At 36.0% G+C, this 19,179-nt stretch overlaps 1 protein-coding gene across 1 annotated transcript in view; it reads right to left on the reverse strand.

Moving 5' to 3' along the window:
• The window catches only part of TAF3 (TATA-box binding protein associated factor 3), a 168,546-nt gene that overhangs the window by 41,127 nt on the left and 108,240 nt on the right, over window positions 1–19,179 (reverse strand). Inside the window, exon 3 of the mRNA XM_054593871.1 lies at window positions 6,391–8,219. Within this exon, the coding sequence (XP_054449846.1) occupies window positions 6,391–8,219 (1,829 nt within the window). The remainder of the gene's footprint in view (window positions 1–6,390; window positions 8,220–19,179) is intronic.

The following is a 19,179-nucleotide window of genomic DNA, read 5'->3' on the forward strand; positions in this document are numbered from 1 at the left end:
ATTCATCCTTGCTCTACCATAGAGCTCCATGACTCTTGGCCATGCACTTTGAGTCCTTCTTTCTGGTATTGTTGATGACTCGCATTGAGCTGTTCATACTCTCTGGCAATGTCTTTTTTGATGAATGACATATACTTGTGAGATGGCTAGGGATGGTGGTAAATTTTTTCCCCCCATGGAAGGCTAACTAGTTTTATGTGAAAACTGAGATTAACTTTGACCTTCCTTCCACTCAACTAAACTGGAAGGATTTTTGATGCTGTCTTAAAAGGTTTGATAGGGCAAATGAATCCAGACATGGTCTGTTTATAGCCTACTATAACAAAGTTAAATGATACCATATGAAAAACAATAGCAAACAAAAATCGAGATATATTTTATAAGTCAAATTAAAAATAGTATAAATGTGCCCTGAAGATGACAAATATTTAATAAACCTGTTACCTCACTGCAGTTTTACTGTAATGAGGATGACCACATCATTCAAATGGAGGCACCTTTGAGTGTGAAAGTGGGCACTATTCTTTATTTAACATGACAGGTGTAAACTGGACTGTCCCAGGCAAAACAGAACATCTGGTCACCCTACTTAAAAATATTTGTAAACCTTAATTTCATTTTTAAGATAAATTGAGATTTAACTTAAAATTCAAGCAAGTGTTGAAAAAGAATAAAGATGCTAATAATATAGATGTAGAAAGTATAATTTCTAAAGAAAAACTTCTTACCAAATTTTTGTTTAACTTTATCCAATCACCTACCAGAATAAAGAGATGTGTCCTACAATCATAATTTCTCATGTGTCCTTCCCAGAAATAACAAACTAAATGACAATTACTCAGTCATGTAAGCAATATGACTAATGCCATCTTGAAATGGAACAAAACCAAAATCTGGGAACATGAGGTTCTAAGGGTTAAAATAAAAGAACAGCACTTTAGAACGAGCTGAGAATTGGGGCGCACAGAAGAGCATTTACAGTGGATTACTAAGCGTCCCAATTCACCAAAGAGGCAAAGTCCAGTAATATAAGACTCCTTTGTAGCTAACTAAAAATACATTGTCAGTGGATTTGTCCAGTTTTATGTATAAGCAATACTTCTTTCACCTGAACTAATACTAGTAGTCATATAAGCCCCTTATTGCCATGTGCTGCATTTTTTTTGCTAATCTTCAAGGATTTAGCTTCTTTGCCACATACCTCGGGGCACCAACTGATAAAGCTCTAACTCTCCATTTTTCCAGGACACCAGCAGTGCGGCCTTGCAAAAAATGAAAATCGCTCAAGAGATTTAAAGGGGAAATTTATTTTTAAAATCCTGACTTGAAGCAAAGAGGTGGATTTTTAAAAAGCTTATCTATAAAGAATCAGTTTAAATTTAAATTCTATCTTGGAACTCTTTCATGCATTCCAGCTTTAAAGTTTATCTTCCGACAGGGACTTTCTGCAAAGGTAATGGGCAGCTTTGTCAATATAATCTGGCCAAGTTTTTATTTTCTATTTTTTTAATGTTAAACTTCTTTCATTAAAAAGAAAAAAACAACAACAACTATACATGTGTGCTGGGCAAGGTGGCAGCAAGTTTAGCCAGCCCGAGTTCAGATTCCCATCTATGCCAGTATGTCAGAGAAATCCCCCGAAATAGTAGTGAAGAAGGCCAAATTTAATAAGCTAACATTTTGGAAGCTGAACTATGACATTGGTAACCATTTTCCTGTCTTTCTTGGCAATTAAGGTCTTTACATTATTTTCATTTGGAAACACAGTCTAACTAAACACTGATACTCTGTTTAAAATACCAGACAGTTAGAAGGAGATCTGCAGTTGTGGTCAAGTATAAAAAGTGGACTCCAGCAAGGACAAATGAAACAGAACTCAGGCTTTCATTAAGTGCTCAGAGTTCATTCACATGAAGATGGCCTTTGGTAAATTTCTATAAATTCAAACACAGCCATTTAAACATTAGTTACTGGTTCCTCTTGGAACAGACAGCTGTAAGAAACAGGAAGAGAGTATTTCCTCCTTTTTACTGGGTCATTTTATTTACCAAGACCCTTCATTTCGCTAGTTAATTATAAGAGCTGATGAGAAAAGACTGGAAATGAGATGTTACTTCAAATAGAAGGGAAAATGGTGATAACCTTTTGTTAAAGGCATGAAACAGTAAAACTATTTATCGTTCTCTAAAGAACAAACTGTTTAAGTTCAATAAAGGTTATTTGGGGATAAATGCTAAGGGATCTGGAGATAGAATAAAGAAATATTCAACATTTTAATTGTTTGATTACTGAAATTATTAAATCTTTAAGGACCTCCACTGTCCTTTAAAATATGTCAAACAGGAAGTCTCTTAAGATCTCTTCAGGGACCACAGTTTTCTAGAATCATAATGTCAGTGTACTGTAGAGTATGGAACCATGCTTATCTCTCTCATCAGCTTCCATCAGGGGTGCCTGGCCTGAGAAAGCCTTTTTGGATAATAAACAATGGTTTTGCTTGGACAAAACCTGGGTCAAGGCATAGCTGCTCCACTCATGAGCTGCACCAGGTTACTCAACCTTTCTGTTTTTCTCAACTATAAAATAGGAGCAAACAGTACCAAACCCTCAGGGCTCTTGGGAGAATTAGTTTCTGGCCAGGTCTCGCAAGTACCAAGTACACGCACTCAGTAAGTGGCAGCCATTAAATATCATTTACTATCTGGGTTAGTTCATTCAATACCTAATGTTAGTTTAAATAAGATAATTCATTAATTGATATGACAAAAATCTGGGGAATCCTTTATAGAACTAAAGAGCTTTCCATTAAAAGCAAATCCAATCTCCTGTGGGTTGATTATAGATATTACTGGTTAGTTGTAAGAAAATCCTGAACTGTCATAGTCATTTTACTCATTTCATATGATACAAATTAGTCTTTTTTTTTTAATGAGAAGGCAGAGAGGAAGGCCTTTTATGCCAAACTATTCTTAGAGAAGATATGAAACTATTGTTTTTAAGCAGAGGTAAATCACACTTTATGATGATGTTGTTGCCCAGTACTGAATAGGAGGAAGGAGATAAAGGGAAGATCAGAGAGGTTAGGAGAGACTGGTGAATACCAAATATGTGGTAGATCCAAGTTAGTCTGATTGCCAAAGCATATGCTCTCTGTGAGCCACCACTGGGACTATTTGTCTACCACTAGAAAAAAATTATTTTTCTTTCTGATGGTGTGTCACTGAGCAAGATGAGTTGCACACATCGTTTCTCTTAGTCCATTTTAATTCAATTAGGAGTATGGTGTTTAAAACATCGGTTATAGCATCTGATGGCCTGGGTTGAAAGTGTGGCTCCTGTTAAATCATTTACTATGTGTATGATCTTGAGCAGGTTTATTAATCTCTCTAAGCCTTTGTTTCTCATCTTAAAGTGACAATAACTATAGCAACTCCCTTATACAATTGTGATAAGGAATTAAACTTATATATAGTGGTTAGCATACAGTAATTACTCATAAATATTAACTATTATCCTTTTGCTGTTTTAAAAAAAGTGTGATTATCATATCCCTACTTTACAGATGAAGTACCTAAAGATTAAAGAAAGTAAAAAACATGTCCTGGATCTGCTGGAATCCAAAGCCCAAGGCTCCTTCTACCTACCGTACAGACCACCATCTAATTAATATCTTTATTGTTCTTACATTGATACAGGTGAGTGTAGATGGTAAAAACTTCACAGGTAGGCGAACTAACTATATAAAAGATTATTCTCCTTTATTAAAACAATGCCCTTGCATGCTGCTCTGCATCAATGCCTGTGAGAGCTGCTCCCAGGGGTTGGTTGTGATGAGAAGGTAAGATTGTTGGCCCTCATTCTCTTCAGGGAAGACATTTTCTTGGGGCAGCTTAGATATCCTTCATTTTGATCTACTCTTGTTTTCTTTCTTCTGTGGATATGTAAGATACCTCTTAGACCACCTATAACCCAATTTCAGGTCTACTTTCATTAACTCATATGGCTTGAGGGGGATTAAATGGGGTTGAAAAAGAAGTCAATGTTTAAGTTAATATCTCAATTTCTATTCCTTGTCAATGGCATTTCCATGGGGTTCACTAGCTTTTATCTTTTCCTATCTGCATAAAGAGCTAAAGTTTAAAAGAATGCCTAGGAAGCAGAAATAATTTTTAGACACTGTAACCATAGCTGACTCACTCCTATCATACATAAGTTAGCTAGTACAGTACAATGACGTAGCAAATTTTATAGTTCTACCTTTCAGGGGTTGACTCAGAATGGAATAATAACACTTGCCACCACCATCACCATCATCTCCCATTTACGGAGCATTATTTATGTGCCAGAGAGAGTTCTAAGCACACCTCAGATATTTCCTCATTTAATCCTTACAAAAGTAACTTGCCCAATTTTGCACAGCTAAAAAAGTCGAGATTTGAACTCAGGTTTAACTCTAGAGACAATACTGTTTATTGTTTTTAAATACCTTATAAGATAGCTGACTTCATAATTTCTCATCTTTTGTTACTTATCAGATCCATAACCCATCAAAACTGATACAAGGACTTGTAGGCTTCTGTTAGGTGAAATCTGTGCCACCCGTAACTGAGCCTTTGCCTTCAACCAAGACAGTCTGAGAGACTTTTCTTTCCCAAAGTCGGGTAGATGCTGAAAAAAGGCATAGACTGCTGTTACAAATCTAATCTGATGGACTCTACTTAAATTCATAATGGCAGCTGAAACACCACCATTGACTTTCCAAGCTTAAGATGGTGATGAAAGCAACAGTATCGTATTTGATTTGTTGAGGGCTCAGTTGCCAAATTACTAGGTACATGATGGATAAGTGACTAACTGCTGTCAGGCAAGATCTCTAGTAGTAAACATTCTGAAATGTGAGGTATATGTGTATGCGCGTACATGACCTGGCTCTTGCTGTTTGACTTTGACTTGGACAAATCACTCAGGTTCAGTTTCTCATTGGTAAATGTTAATAACAATACCTACTGGACATATGTCACAGGTATGTTAGGAGAAGAGGGTATATGGAAGTATCTGATACTACATAAAGATAACAGAATGATAAAATGATTTTTTAAATAGAAATAAAAGCAGAATTCTGTGTCTTGTTAACTTGACAATGTTCAATTATTAATATCAGAATTTCCATTCTACTACTTTATATTTTAGAATAGCCAAGGGCTATTTATTAAAGAAATAAAGTTAGGCAGAAAGATGTGAGAGTTGCCATCACTTCTTGTCAGCTAAACTAATTCTTCTAACTAAGTTTGAAATAAAAAATATTGTGAAAGTATTGGTAATAGATCTGGTATAGGTCAAATATATCATATTTCATTATGTGGAAAAAAAATCACTATGTATTATTTTGTAGTCAAACTCAAGGAGGTTTGCTGCTAAAAGGCAGGGAAAGGATCTTTGAAGATATGTGTGTATGGCACAACAGTCAGACACTGATTAAGAAAGTTAAAAAAAAATTCAGATCAACCAGTTAACCACTGTAATCCAGAGAACCAGGGACTGAAGAGCAAAGCCATTAAAGCAGAGGTCACAACATGAGCCCAAAGGATCAAGGCCCTAGTTTCTATAAAACTACAGGGTGTATGTCAGTTTCTTTGGCTGTATTCTATGGAAGCCTGATTTACTTACATTGCAAAATATTTGGAATTATATTCTGCCCATCATCCAGGATGCTAGGTCAGCCTAGACACTAAGAAACAGGTCCTAATCTTATTAAAGCAGAAAATAGAAGGATAAGAGATACTATAGGGTGTGATGATTGCAGGGGGAGAGGAGTTTAAAGGGGATGAAGGGTCATGGAAAAAAAATACAGTTAAGAGAGATACCACAGGAAGTAGTAGACAGACATAGGCTTAAATCCTTGCAAAAATGGCTCATAAAAAAAAAATCGGTGAGTAAGGAAGGACTTCTTGGGCCTTGTTATCCTCTTAAAATAGTGCATAGTTTTGCATGCTCTTAGAACAATGAAAGCTGTTTTTTTTTTTTTTGTATTTAATATATGGGTATAAAATAGTATGAGGTAGACAATAATTACAAAAATATTATTCACAGTTTAAGGTTACAGATTTTTAAAAAAACTGTTAGAGATTAGTACAGTTAATAGAGTTTGTAGTTTGTAATTAGAGTCCTCTTAGGCTATGAATTTTTAACACTTTCCGGTGCATAGGGGCTGGCTCACAAGTTTATGGGTTTTAGAATTAAAATTAAATTTTGCAACCCTACTGCAAACATATTTCCAGTGAAGTTATGGATGATTTGCATACAAAATACAGATATAATGGCTGGCTTTGTTTACCTGTATTTTTCAATAGGACTTTGTTCAGATACTGCCGAAAATGAGAAACTGCTTACTTTTTCATGCTTGTGTTTCTCCTTTTCTTTTTCTCTCTTCTCTCTCTCTCTCTTCTCTTTCTCCCTCTCCTTCTCTTTCTTCTCCTTTTCCTTCTCTTTCTCTTTCTTTTTCTTCTTCTCCTTTTTGTCCTTTTTCCTTTCTTTCTCCTTAGGTTTCTCTTTCTCTTCAAACAACTTTTCAGGAAGCATGGGTGACAAAGAGGGCAGCATGGCTGGGATCCTCACGGCCGCAGCAGGGCTGAACAGGGGCAGGGCAATGTCCTTGGGCGGCAGTACCAGGGGAGCTGGTGCCATTTTCACCTTCTCCTCACGACCCTTATCTTTAACTTTGTCTTTGTCTCGCTTATCTTTATCTTTTTTGCCTTTTTCTCTATCTTTCTTCTTATCTTTATGCTTCTCTTTCTCCTTTCTCACAAGTCCATCTTTCAATCTCACTTTGGAATCAACCTCTTCAAATTCTTTCATTTTAAATTTATAGGGATCTGACTCTTCATCTTTCAGGAATTCCTTCCATGGATACTTGGTTTCCTTGCTGGCCTCCTTTTCTTTTTCTTTGTCTTTAACTTTATCCTTCTCTTTACTCTTGTCCTTGCTTTTGTCTCTTTCCCGCTCCCTATCTCTCTGCTTCTCTTTCTTTTTCATTTTTGTCTTCAGTTCCTTTTTCAACTTCTTTTTGACGTCCACTGAGGAAGGCTGTTTGTTTTTCTCCTCATACAGCTTGTGCAGAGGTTCGGGCGTGGGAGGAGAGACTGAGGGAGAGGAGAGGTAAGGAAAGCTGGGGGGTACACTGGAAGCTGTTCCCATTTTTGCTTTCCGTACAACCTCATCGATGGAGGCGTCCATTGTCCAGGAATTATCAGAACTCGACGTTCCACCTGAAAGTGGCAGAGGAGTGGATCCTGACTTAGTGAAATTGTTCAAGGACGTGGAAGTTTTTGGAGTTGTACATTCTGAACCTGAAATTCGCTTAGGGCTGGTAAAAATGTCTCCTTCTGATTCTGATCCAGAAGAAAACTCAAAAGGATCCGGCTCTCGTTCGGCACAAGCCCGGGCAATCACAGCATCAATAGAATCATCGATAGTTTTGTCCGTCACAATAGGCTTTCTCAGCTGATTCTCATTGTTCAGCCTCCCAGCCTCAAGGGGTGTTTGTATTTGTTTTACCTGAAGGGTCTCTTTACTAATTTTTTCACTTATTGTAGCTGAAGGAGTCCTATTTGGTGTTTCAGGTCTGACAGGTACTTGGGGAATGTGGGTTATAACCTTGGGACTCTTAGGGCTTTTGGGGCTCTTTGAACGTCCAGGAGATTTCTTTTCTTTGGATATAGTTTTTGGTGACCGAATAGGACTTCCGACCATTGCTGGTGATTGAGTCATTTTAGGTGATTTAGTCTTCTGTCCTGGAGAACTAGTTTTAGTCTTTGTTTTCGGTGTAAATGACTTTGTTTCTAAGGGTTTTGCAGTTGGCATTTGTGATTTTGCAACTGGGGCTAACATTGGTGGCTCTGGTGACGGAGGTGCGAGGTCTGCACTGTCCTGTACATGGACTGGAGAGAGCATTGGCGGAATCTTTTGGGTATTGATTGAGCTGAGTGGTTCTCGAGCTTCCAATAATACTACATCCAGGGTGTCTCCTTTAGTGCTTATTAGTCGTGGTCGCTTCATGGCAGGCATTTCTTCAGCTTCAGGACTATCTAATGGCCTCTTACTCAAGAAATTCTCATCATTAATAATTTCCTCCTCCTCCAGTTCATCGTCTTCTTCCAAGGGAACTTGCATGGCTTCTGCTGATGTCCCCCCATCAGTGGGCACCTGCTCTTCTTCTTCTTCTAGTGAAGGAAGAGAAAAGAAGTGTTACTGGGATATTAAAGTAATTCTAACAAACAATTTCTAGGAAAGAAAAAACAAACACAATTTCTAGAAAAAAAAAAGAAAATTGTTGACAGTGTTTAGAGAGTAAAGCGATTAAGTTTTCAAGGATCTTCCAAATTTGCATGCCTTCATTCTTTGAGGGGTGGCAATCAGTGGCAGCAAATACAAACAGTTGTCTTCCTCTCAAGTGATTTGGCCCTACTTTCAGAATCTAGAGTGTGCTAAGTATTTCCTGGTTGTCATCTGCTCCCTTTTATTAATTCTTTTCCTAACCTGAGTAAGTGCCATCTTTCTTTTTTCTTCTTCCTCTTGTGTACATGAACACACACACACACACACAAACATAATACACACATACTTCTAAAATTCAAGATATTGGTTATTATATGACTAGTATCCTCAGAAATGACAAAAAGGCATACAGTTTTTATGCGTTTATAACATTTTAATTCTTAGATTTTGGAAATGCAAACTTCCAACCTGGACACAATTCGTATACTACTTATGTCTTCTATCTTACTTGCTTGATGTCAGCCACTTTGAGAGGCAGAGTGGCGCAGTGGAATACATACTGGCTGTGGTAGTAGAAAAATGGTGTTTCAGCTGGCAGTCTGGCACTACAGAGCAACAGGCCTTAGGCAATCTCTTAACCTCTTTGAGCCTTTTTCCTGACCTTTCAAAAGGGGTTAATGTTACTTGCCCTGCCTACTTGACTGATTGGCTGTAAGATTGGATCATTACTTTCTACATCTATTAACTAAGCGTATGCCATGCAGAATGCACAATGATAAAGACTCAAAGAGCTACTGGAATAAATTAGAAATAAATCATGACCTAAAAGAGCTTGTAGTTTAGCAGGGCACACAGTGTATGTGAATTGCACATAGGAAAGGAGTAGTACCATAAGACAGATAAAGTGCTACAGTAGTTCAAAGGAGAAAGAGATGAGAGCAATGTCAAAGATTTTTACTAATTATGTAGCATTTTCGACTTTTGGCAATTAAGAATGATGGAGTACAGGAACAGATGACAAAGAGATGGAGGTGCAACATAGGAAGTGTGTAGGAACCAGGGAATAATTTGTTCGGAAAGTAGGGTGTAAGATGGCGAATATACAAAGTAAGTTTATTAGGGTTGCATCTAGATTCTAGAAGTTGTGAATTCCAGAAAAACAAACATAATCTTTATTCTACCGATATCTTGGACTAAGTGAAGGATTTTAGGCAAGGGAGAAAAATAACCAGAGTATAAGTTAGCAAAATTACTGTGGCAAGAACATATATGATGGATAGGAGGTAACATACTAATGGGGAGGTGACAAGTTAGGGATTACTGAAATGATGTAGGTAAGTGACAATAAGTATCTGAAATAAAATAATTGTAACAAATAGGAAGCAATAGAGGCAGATGATATTTTAAAGATGGAATGAATAGAAGCTGATAAATGATTAGGTATAAGAGTGGAGAAATAATTTAAACACAATTTCAAGGTTTGAGCCCTTGAATGAGAAATACAGTCATTAACAAAAACAGAAAATAAATAGAGAAGGAAAATGATTATAGTTAGTTCAATCTGTATACACAGAGTTTGATGAACAGTTAGTGATATCTAACTGGGAGCTGAAAATATGATTCAGAAAACAGGGCAGTGAGAGAGAGAGAGAGAGAGAGAGAGAGAGAGAGAGAGAGAGAGACAGACAGACACACATCTTTGCCTAGATAAGTTAAACCACAATAAAGGATGATATTAGCAAGGGAGAAGTAAAGAGTGGTCTGGTCTAGATACTCTGAGAATACTTATGTTTAAAGCAAGAGGAAGAAGAACTAAGAAAATACCTGGGGGATCTGGAGATGTCAAAGGCTCAAGGGTAAGAGTTTTCAAGAGAAGGACTAGTGAGCAAAGTCAGATTCTTAAGGGGCCAATGAGAATGAAGGCTCAGCAGAAGTTACACCACAAGAGCACTAAGGGGTGATTGGGGAATACGTGACTTAATGTATGTGAAAAGTACTTCGTAAGCTATAAAGAAAAAGATAAATCCAAGACACAATTATTGCTACTGTTACTTGCGAATGATATTCTCATCTCTCCCGTTACCCAAGTCAGAAACACTTCTCTAGAATGCTCCTCTCCGCTCTTTCTCCACATCTGATTGTGAACCCAATTTTCTACTATGTGTCCTGTTTGTTTGGCAGAATTTTTTAATTTTTAAATTACAAAATACTTTAACCTACTACATTTCCTTTAATGTGCTCTCTTCTACAATTAGTTCAAATCCTCAGCATCTCTTCTCTGTACTACTGCAAGAGCCTAACTGGTCTTTTTGCCTTCAGTCCCACCTGCCTCAGCATTCTTTCATACTGCCTTACCATGATCTTATGAAAACATAAATCTGAGCATGGGATTCCGCATCCTAAAACACTTCATTGGTCCCTAGAGGACTAGTTGGCAAAAGGTTGGAGCCTGAGGGTTTTGTGAAACCTGTTTGAGGTTACTACACAGTAGAGACTGGGTCCCTAATCTTTGTTAAATGGGAGTTACACCTAAGGTTATCTATTTCACATGTTGAGCTTCCAAAAAAGCTTTTGTTGTGGGGCTAAAATATGTAGAAAGCTACTGTTCCAAAATATAAAAATCTAATTTCCCCAGCACGACCTATCCATCATCCAGCTCAGTAATTAACCTCCCCTTTCGCTCTACCTATTCCAGCCACGTGAACTGGTTTGCAGTCTCACTTCTGTGCCTCTGCATGGGCAGCTACTTCCCACTGCCTGGAATCTTCTGCCCTCTTACAGTTTGGTGACTATCTCCTCTTAATTTGCAATCAAATGTTCCGTCTTCTCTGAAACTTTTTGTTAGCAACTAGAAGTGCCGCTCCCACTTTGGCTCAGTTATACACTAACGAAGAAAGCCTAGAATATTTACTATCTGGTTCTTTACAGAAAAGTTTCCTAGACCCACCCTATTTAGATAATATGAACATTTCCTACAGTTCCTACCCTTATCAGAAAAACAAGATAAATTTCAAATCTACTCAATTGCTAAAGGATAAACACATAAAAAAATTTAGGGCATTCTCTAAGTGAATGAAATATTTTAGAATACTTATTAGTGTTATATTTCTAAATTCCAAAAACCTCCTCCTACCTCCACATACCCAGAGGTTCATAAATCCTGGTGATGCCAAAGCAGAAGGAAGAAGGTTTCAATAGACAGCACAGCAGACTATTGGAATATGTCAAAGTGCGCCTTGTTTTCACTCTGGAGGTTTATCTGGATCAAGATCAGCTCTGAGCCTGTGAGGCCCCAAAGCTGGCTTGGTGGATGCCCTGGGAGAGCAAAGGGAAGCTGCTCTAACATAAACAGTCCCCAGAATGGGAACTGTCGGAACTACTAGTAAGGCAGTGCTAGGTCTTCCAGATGGGAGGTCTGTTTTATAGGTAGGATAACTTGAAATTTTGAGTTTTCTACAGTGTATTATTTTACTAGTGTGCGATTCTTTCAAATTGGAACTGGCAAGATGACCACGAGATATAGCCTTTGAACTGAAGGAGGTATGTAGGGTGGGCTAGGAAAAACTATATGGCTTCCTTGCAAATACTTCAGAAAACAGATTGGTTCACTTGTAGCTTGGAGTTAATGTACCTCAGAAAGATGAATGGTGGTTGTTCTCATTTAAGTGGAAAAAAAAATTAACATAAAGCTTGCTTGATTCAAAGTGGGTCTTTACAAGCTAGGAGGGGTTATTCTGTTTTTTGTTATTCTTCTTGTTTATTTTCATTTTTTGTTTATTTCAAGTCCCTGCTGCATACTTGTAGACATCTAGAAACTTTACATGATTTAGAAGAATATAAATTAATTATTAAACTAAACTATTTTAAGTGCAGATTTTAGGAATACAAAATTACAATTGTTTGTTTTGATTAGTTTAATTTACACTTTTTATGTTTAAAGATTTTATAAGAAAGCTTCAATTGTAGCATCAAAATTAATCAAAATGAAAAAAGAATTTTTCTGGAAAGAAAGGCTTAAACTTTAATAAGAACAGGAAAAGTGTGGAAATATTACATCAATTTTCAGCATTAGAAATTACCTGATACATACCAGAGAATATAAGCAAAGCACATGACAGGCATAAAGCATAACAATGAATGAACACCTGTGACACTGCCACCTAACTTGGTAAACAGAACATTGGAACGCCCTTGGTTCCTCTCTGATTCATTCTTTGCTCTCTCCACCCCCGGGTAACTACTGTCTTCATTTTAATATTCATGATTCCCTTGGTTCCTTTACAGTTATACCACATTTGCATCTAATTTGCTTATTTTTAAACTTTTTATAAGTGATATCATACTATAATATTCTTTAGCTTTTTTTCACCCAACATGTTTCTAAGATCCACCCATGTTGATGCAGGTAGCTGTAGTTCATTCATTTTCACTGTTTAAAATTGTACTATGCTTATTAATCCATTCTCCTGGTATGAAATTTTTCCATTTGAGTAAACATATTTTAGTTTTTGAAATACTACAAAATTCCAACAAATAAACACAACTGATCTAGCTTATGTGTGCTCAAAAACAGAATTGGTGGTTATACAAATGAGTTTCTGGCTTTTCATTTCATGAATAATTTTAATTCTATGTTCTAAGAGTTCAAAAGATATACATGTGATGGCTATTGAATGGTTTATCCTTTATGGCATCCCAAACCCCAACCTGAAGGTTAGGTTCAGTTTGGTAACAGCTGAATGGCAATAAAATATTCTTTGCATGTCTGTAGCACCATTTACCAATAATCTGTAAAACACCTTGAAAGTGTTTTAACATTTTTCTGTACTTATCCATGGAAAGAGTTTTATTATAAAACAGCATATAACTTGGTTAACGTAAGTTTAATATAATAAGATGTTTGATCTTGATGTTATTACATAAAGTTACAAAAATAGTAAGAAAATGAGTCATAAACTCTTTTTATTTTAACACAAATAAAGACATAAGAAGAAAAGCTGTTATCTGAAATCAAAAGTGTGACATTCTGATATGAGAATTCTAAAGATGTTTATTTCCATAGAACTAACTCATTTGCTACTATTTCAATATTTAGAAGCTGGAGGAAAGAACTCTTCTGTGTACATGTGATAAAAAAAAATATTGGAGAAAAAACAAGTTCAAGGAAAACTAGTTTTGAAATTAAGTTTCTCAACTTCTTAGTGCTTTATTTCCTTGATTCAGAAGAGGACATTAGCATCATTCATCTTGAAAGTACAGTGAAAATTAATTACTAATTAGAGCTCAACAAGTATTCAAATTATTAAATAATACTGGTCAATCATAGAAACCATTGTAAAATCCATTGTAAAATAAAGTTAATCTTGCAATCCTTTTTAAGAAGATCAAACCAAACCAAACCATACCAAAATACAACAAAACCTCCCTTCACTCTAATCTCTCTCAAACCATATAACAAGAGCACAAGTCCAGAGTTAGCATCTGCAGGTCAAGTGGCTATCACCTCAGCCATCTGCCCTAGTTAACTCTCCCCTGTGATGAAAGCAGCTGAAGTTGCTGGGGAGATTTTTTAGGATAATAGGTACCCTAGTATGAGAAGCTATTTCTGGATAAGTGTTAGTGCTCATGCTGCTAAAGGTATATAGTCAGGAATTATTTACAAAACTATTATTCCCTTTTCTGCTTGTGTTAAAACTTGGCCAAAGTCAACAGTGATAATTTTGATTTATCCTTTGTGTGAGAATTCATTCAAAGTTATGATACTTACTATAAGTGATTATTAGCATTGTCATTCACCAAAGAATACCATAAATTATGATATAACTCCTTTACTTCTAGGAGAAAAAAAGAAGACACTAACAAAAAAACCATATGAAGAACCACACTCAATAGTGTAGGAAACCTATTATAAAAAAAAAGTTAATTCCTGCTTCCTGGTAGAGATTCATGTCCACTATCAACAACCTTTTGTCATATAAATCCAGTAAAATGTGAATGCTATAATTTAATCAAAGGAAAAAGCTGTTACATTAAAAAGTAATTTCACTCTGCCAAATGTTTTGCATATATGGTATGTTTTCTCATGTCAAAAATGAGATAGGATATGAAATAACAGAAATGTTTATTACCACAGGTATTTCATTGGTAGCAGAATACCTTATCATAATATATGAAAAAAGGGGGAAATAGAGGTCCTCTCTAAACAATCAATGATTCCAAGTCAACATCTAATTGTAAAATTATTTGTTAACTTTTTATTTTGACATAATTTCAAACACATAGAAAAATGTGTAAGAATGCTACAATAAGTCATGAATATCCTGCATCCAAATTTACCAAATTTTTTCCTTCACTGTGTGACCGCAGAACAATTGTCAAAATTCTTTTTTTAATTATATATAAGGAATAAAATGGATCCATATTAATGTACATCTTTTAAAAACTTCACAGATGTTGATGAAAAAGGGGAGACACTACAAAGTCCATTCCAATTTTCTTTCATTAATGATACAAATAAATAATTCAAACAGCTATATTCCTCAGAGTAATGAGAAAAACATGCTTCTTTACCAAAATTCTTGAACAAAAACAAAACAAGGCACCACGGTTTGAACACAACAAAAGCATTTTTTAGGGGTTAATTCTAAGCTACTATAAATACTAACTTAGAACAAAATATCTTTTTAATTAGGATAGTAAATGCCTTTAAAGAAACACTATAATCTAAAATGCTCATGGACATTAGGGAAAAAAAGGAAATTGCTTGCATATGGCATGAAAGCTTTTTATCTCATTAACTGCATAGATGCATGCAACTTTAAAATTCAGTAGCATGATCTTAAACTAAGCAGAAAATACACTTGGGTTTTTAAACCTTAAATATTAGGACAATAAAATGCTACTTGCATATATTCATTCAAAATTAAGTGTATTTAAAATAAGATTTCTTCTGATTTTTAAAAAGAAATACATGTGCAGAAATTAATTTCTAGCAAATGATGACACAAACTTTCCTATTTTCCTTTTAGTTTATGCACCCCACTGTTTTATTAACAAGTATGAAAGAATTCATTTAAAAACAATTTTTTCCCCCCAGAAACACCATTCCAATTTGTGTGGATATTACATATAGTTATTGTAACCAGTTCTTTGAAGTGACTCAATACTACTGATGGTCATTTGTTCACTCCTTACTCATCCATTCATCCACTGAGTGTCTCCTGAATACCATTCTGGCAAGCACTATGTCAGATCCTAGGAAAAGAGTTGAATAAGACATGATTTACTGTCCTTAAGAATCAGCTACATTTTGTGGCTATTAGTTTTAGTGTTGTGTCAGGGACAGTTACTAAGTACATATGTAACCATACCCAGGGGTAAGACAGAAATCACAGTGTCGACTAGAAAGGGAATTGGACTGAAGCTACATTTAAGACCTGTTACCAGTGTCATGATGCAACCTAGCACAGCCCTAAATTTACTCTCCCAGACTTAAGTCTTCTTGTCAGCAAAATATAAGTATTGACATCTGACCACCTACTTCTAATAGATGAAGATCTTCATTACTATGGCCATCTCTACATGCAGTTGACCATGCATGTAAGAAGACCTAAAGGACATGACACAGCTATTTCTGCCTCTAAATATCTCACTGACCACATACAACAATGCTTGACACTTTGACCACTTGTCTTATGTGATGGATAAAGGCAGTATCTTTAAAAGTGTGCCACTGGATCCAGCTGGCCAACATGAAGGCGTAGGTAGATACTCTCTGCTTCCTCACACAGCCAAAAGAAGATCAACAGTCAATTTAAAAACAAAAATCAACCAGAACTGCCAGATAATCAAACTGTATAGAAGTCCGACAACCAAGGAGTTAAACAAGAAACATTAATCGAGACTGGTGCGCTGAGACAAAGAAATGTGGCCCAAATGAAAGAAGAGAGCAAAACTCCAGAAAAAGAACTAAGCGATGAGGAGATCGCCAACCTATCAGATGCAGAATTCAAAACACTGGTCATCAGGATGCTCACAGACATGACTGACTATGGACACAAAAGAGAGGAAAAAGTGAAGGCTACACAAAGTGAAATAAAGCAAAACATACAGGGAACCATTACTGAAGGGAAGGAGACGGGGACTCAAATCAATGATTTGGAATGAAAGGAAGAAATAAATATTCACCCAGAACAGCATGAAGAAGCAAGAATTCAAAATAATAATAATAATAATAATAATAATAATAATAATAGGCTTAGGAACCTCTGGGACTACTTTAAATGTCCCAACAGCTGAATCATAGGGGTGCCAGAAGGTGAAGAGGAACAGCAAGAAATTGAAAACTTATTTGAAAAAATAATGAAAGAAAACTTCCCCAGTCTGGCAAAGGAAACAGACATGCAAGTCTAGGAAGCTCAGAGAGTCCCAAAGAAGTTGGACCCAAGTAGGAACACACCAAGACATATCATAATTAAATTACCCAAGATTAAAGATAAGGAAAGAATCTTAAAAGCAGCAAGAGGAAAGGAGATAGTTACCTACAAAGGAGCTCCCATAAGACTATCAGCTGATCTCTCAAAAGAAACCTTACAGGATAAAAGGGGCTGGAAAGAAGTATTACAAGTCATGAAAGACAAGGACCTACATCCAAAATTATTCTAATACAGCAAAGCTATCATTTAGAATGGAAAGGCAGAGAAAGTGCTTCCCAGATACGGTAAAGTTAAAGTTCACCATCATCAAACCCTCATTTCATGAAATATTAAAGAGACATATCTAAGAAAAAGAAGGTCAAAACTAAGAACAGTAAAATGACAACAAATTCACAATTATCAACAACTGAATCTAAAAAACAAAAACAAATTAAGCAAACAATGAGAACAGGAGCAGAATCACAGAAATGGAGATCACATGGAGGGTTTTCAGCGGGGAGAGAGAAGGGAAAGAATGGGGGAGAAGGGAAAGAATGGGGGAAAAGGTACAGAGAATAAGAAACATAATTGATAGGTACAAAATAGGTGGGGGGAGTTAAGAATAGTATAGGAAATGAAGAAGTAAAGAACTTATATGTATGGACATGAACTAAGGGTGGGGGTGAATGCTGGTTGGAGGGGGGGTGGTGCAAGGTGGATGGAGATAAAAGAGAGAAAAAATGGGACAACTGTAATAGCATTATCAATAAAATATACTTAAAAAAGAAGTCTGCCACCAAAATACACTTACACCTATAACGCTAACAAATGAAAGACACTATCCTACTTTTTGAGGTAAGGAGACTCTAAGAAAATAAAACGTAAGTGAAGTAATTTGATGGAATGTTGAGGATTAAAGGTTTTCGATGGTGTCAACATGGCTTTTTTGGACGGATTATAATCAAATGGGAGAAAAAAAGAGATAAACTAAAAAAAGACTGTTAAACATAAAAAAAAAAAGGTGGTTTGAAACACAGTATTCTGCCAGGTGGGTAATGCTCAGGTGGGAAGCTGCGGTAAGGAGGGGAGGTCTGGGGCAGTTGGAACATAGGCAGACACTATGTATATGTAAGATACATATAACAATTGATCCAGTTCAGCATTTAATCTTTGAGTTCCAAATGAGGCTAAAAATTTTTAATACCATCTATACCCCCTCATAAAATACATTTTAAATTGCCCTGTCTATAGTGTAACAGTAATTAGACCCTTAAAACACAACTCATCATGGATAAGTGGGCTGGTATTTTTAAAATAAACCTATTCACTTAAAAAAAAAATGAAATTACTAGCAAAGATAAAGGCAATCAGGCAATGACAATTTGTACAGTACGACCAATCAATAACACAATAAATTAATAGCAGAGTGAAGATGATGATGTGTTATAATACTTATACACACTGACTTGGAAAAAAGCACTACTTCACTAACATTCTGCACAATAAAAAACTAAAATGCTATATAAGCAAGCCAACCTGAAATGACACCTAGTATTATAAATGGCCTAATCTATATGTTAATACTGTTGTATCACATAACTGCAGCAAGAGTAAGATAACAATATGACTTTGGGGTTTCTATGGCTACATCCTGGGCTAACGTGCCTGAAAGGGCTGGCTGCTGACACCACACAAGCATTCTGAGTGCTTCTTTTTGGTTATTTATGATATGATTTATGATAACGACAACATCTCCTATTTTCTCTCCTCCTCAGATACAATAAATTGCTATCGTTAATCACCCTTCTCAGTTCAACTATGATTACAACAGCATAATCGGACCTAGCTATGGTAATATTGTGGATTTTTTAAAAAGAAATAAATACAAGGAGATCTCTTCAGACAATGTCAGTATCTCTAATATTTTAATCATCTTCCTTTAAGTCTTTCAGAAAAATTCTATTACAACTAAGATTCCACATCCAGGATGTAAGCCCTTCGTGCAAATCAAATTCATAATCGAGTACCAGACATTCATAAATCACTACTACCATGATTTTCTCAGACTTACTACAATAGTAAGACTTTGCATAGGACATAGTTTCTTTTCCAGGAGACAATGGCAGTTGTTTCTTTCATGTATTTGTGAAACTAAACTTCCTGCTGTTTTTTTCTCCCCAGAACTAGACAAATTGGGCAAATTAGCTATTCATTTATCAGAAGACAAAATAGCAGAGGAAAAAAACACAAATTTCGCAATCACACAGACATGTGTGATCTGCCTTTGCCAATTGCTGGCTATGCGGTTGCTTAATCTTTCTGAATTTCAATTTTCCTTTATGCCATTTTGGGTTAACGGACAGTACTGTTTTTTGAGTAACAGTAAGACAAAGTATGTAAAGAATTAAGCAAACTGCTTAATATATGAGTTAGACTGTACAAAAAGAAGAGTAATTCTCCCCTTCCTGCATCTCTGCCCTTTCTGTGGGCT

This window comes from Pteronotus mesoamericanus, unplaced genomic scaffold (assembly GCF_021234165.1).
Source record: "Pteronotus mesoamericanus isolate MK-2021 breed Mesoamerican mustached bat unplaced genomic scaffold, CSHL_Meso_final contig_130, whole genome shotgun sequence".
Taxonomy (NCBI): domain Eukaryota; kingdom Metazoa; phylum Chordata; class Mammalia; order Chiroptera; family Mormoopidae; genus Pteronotus; species Pteronotus mesoamericanus.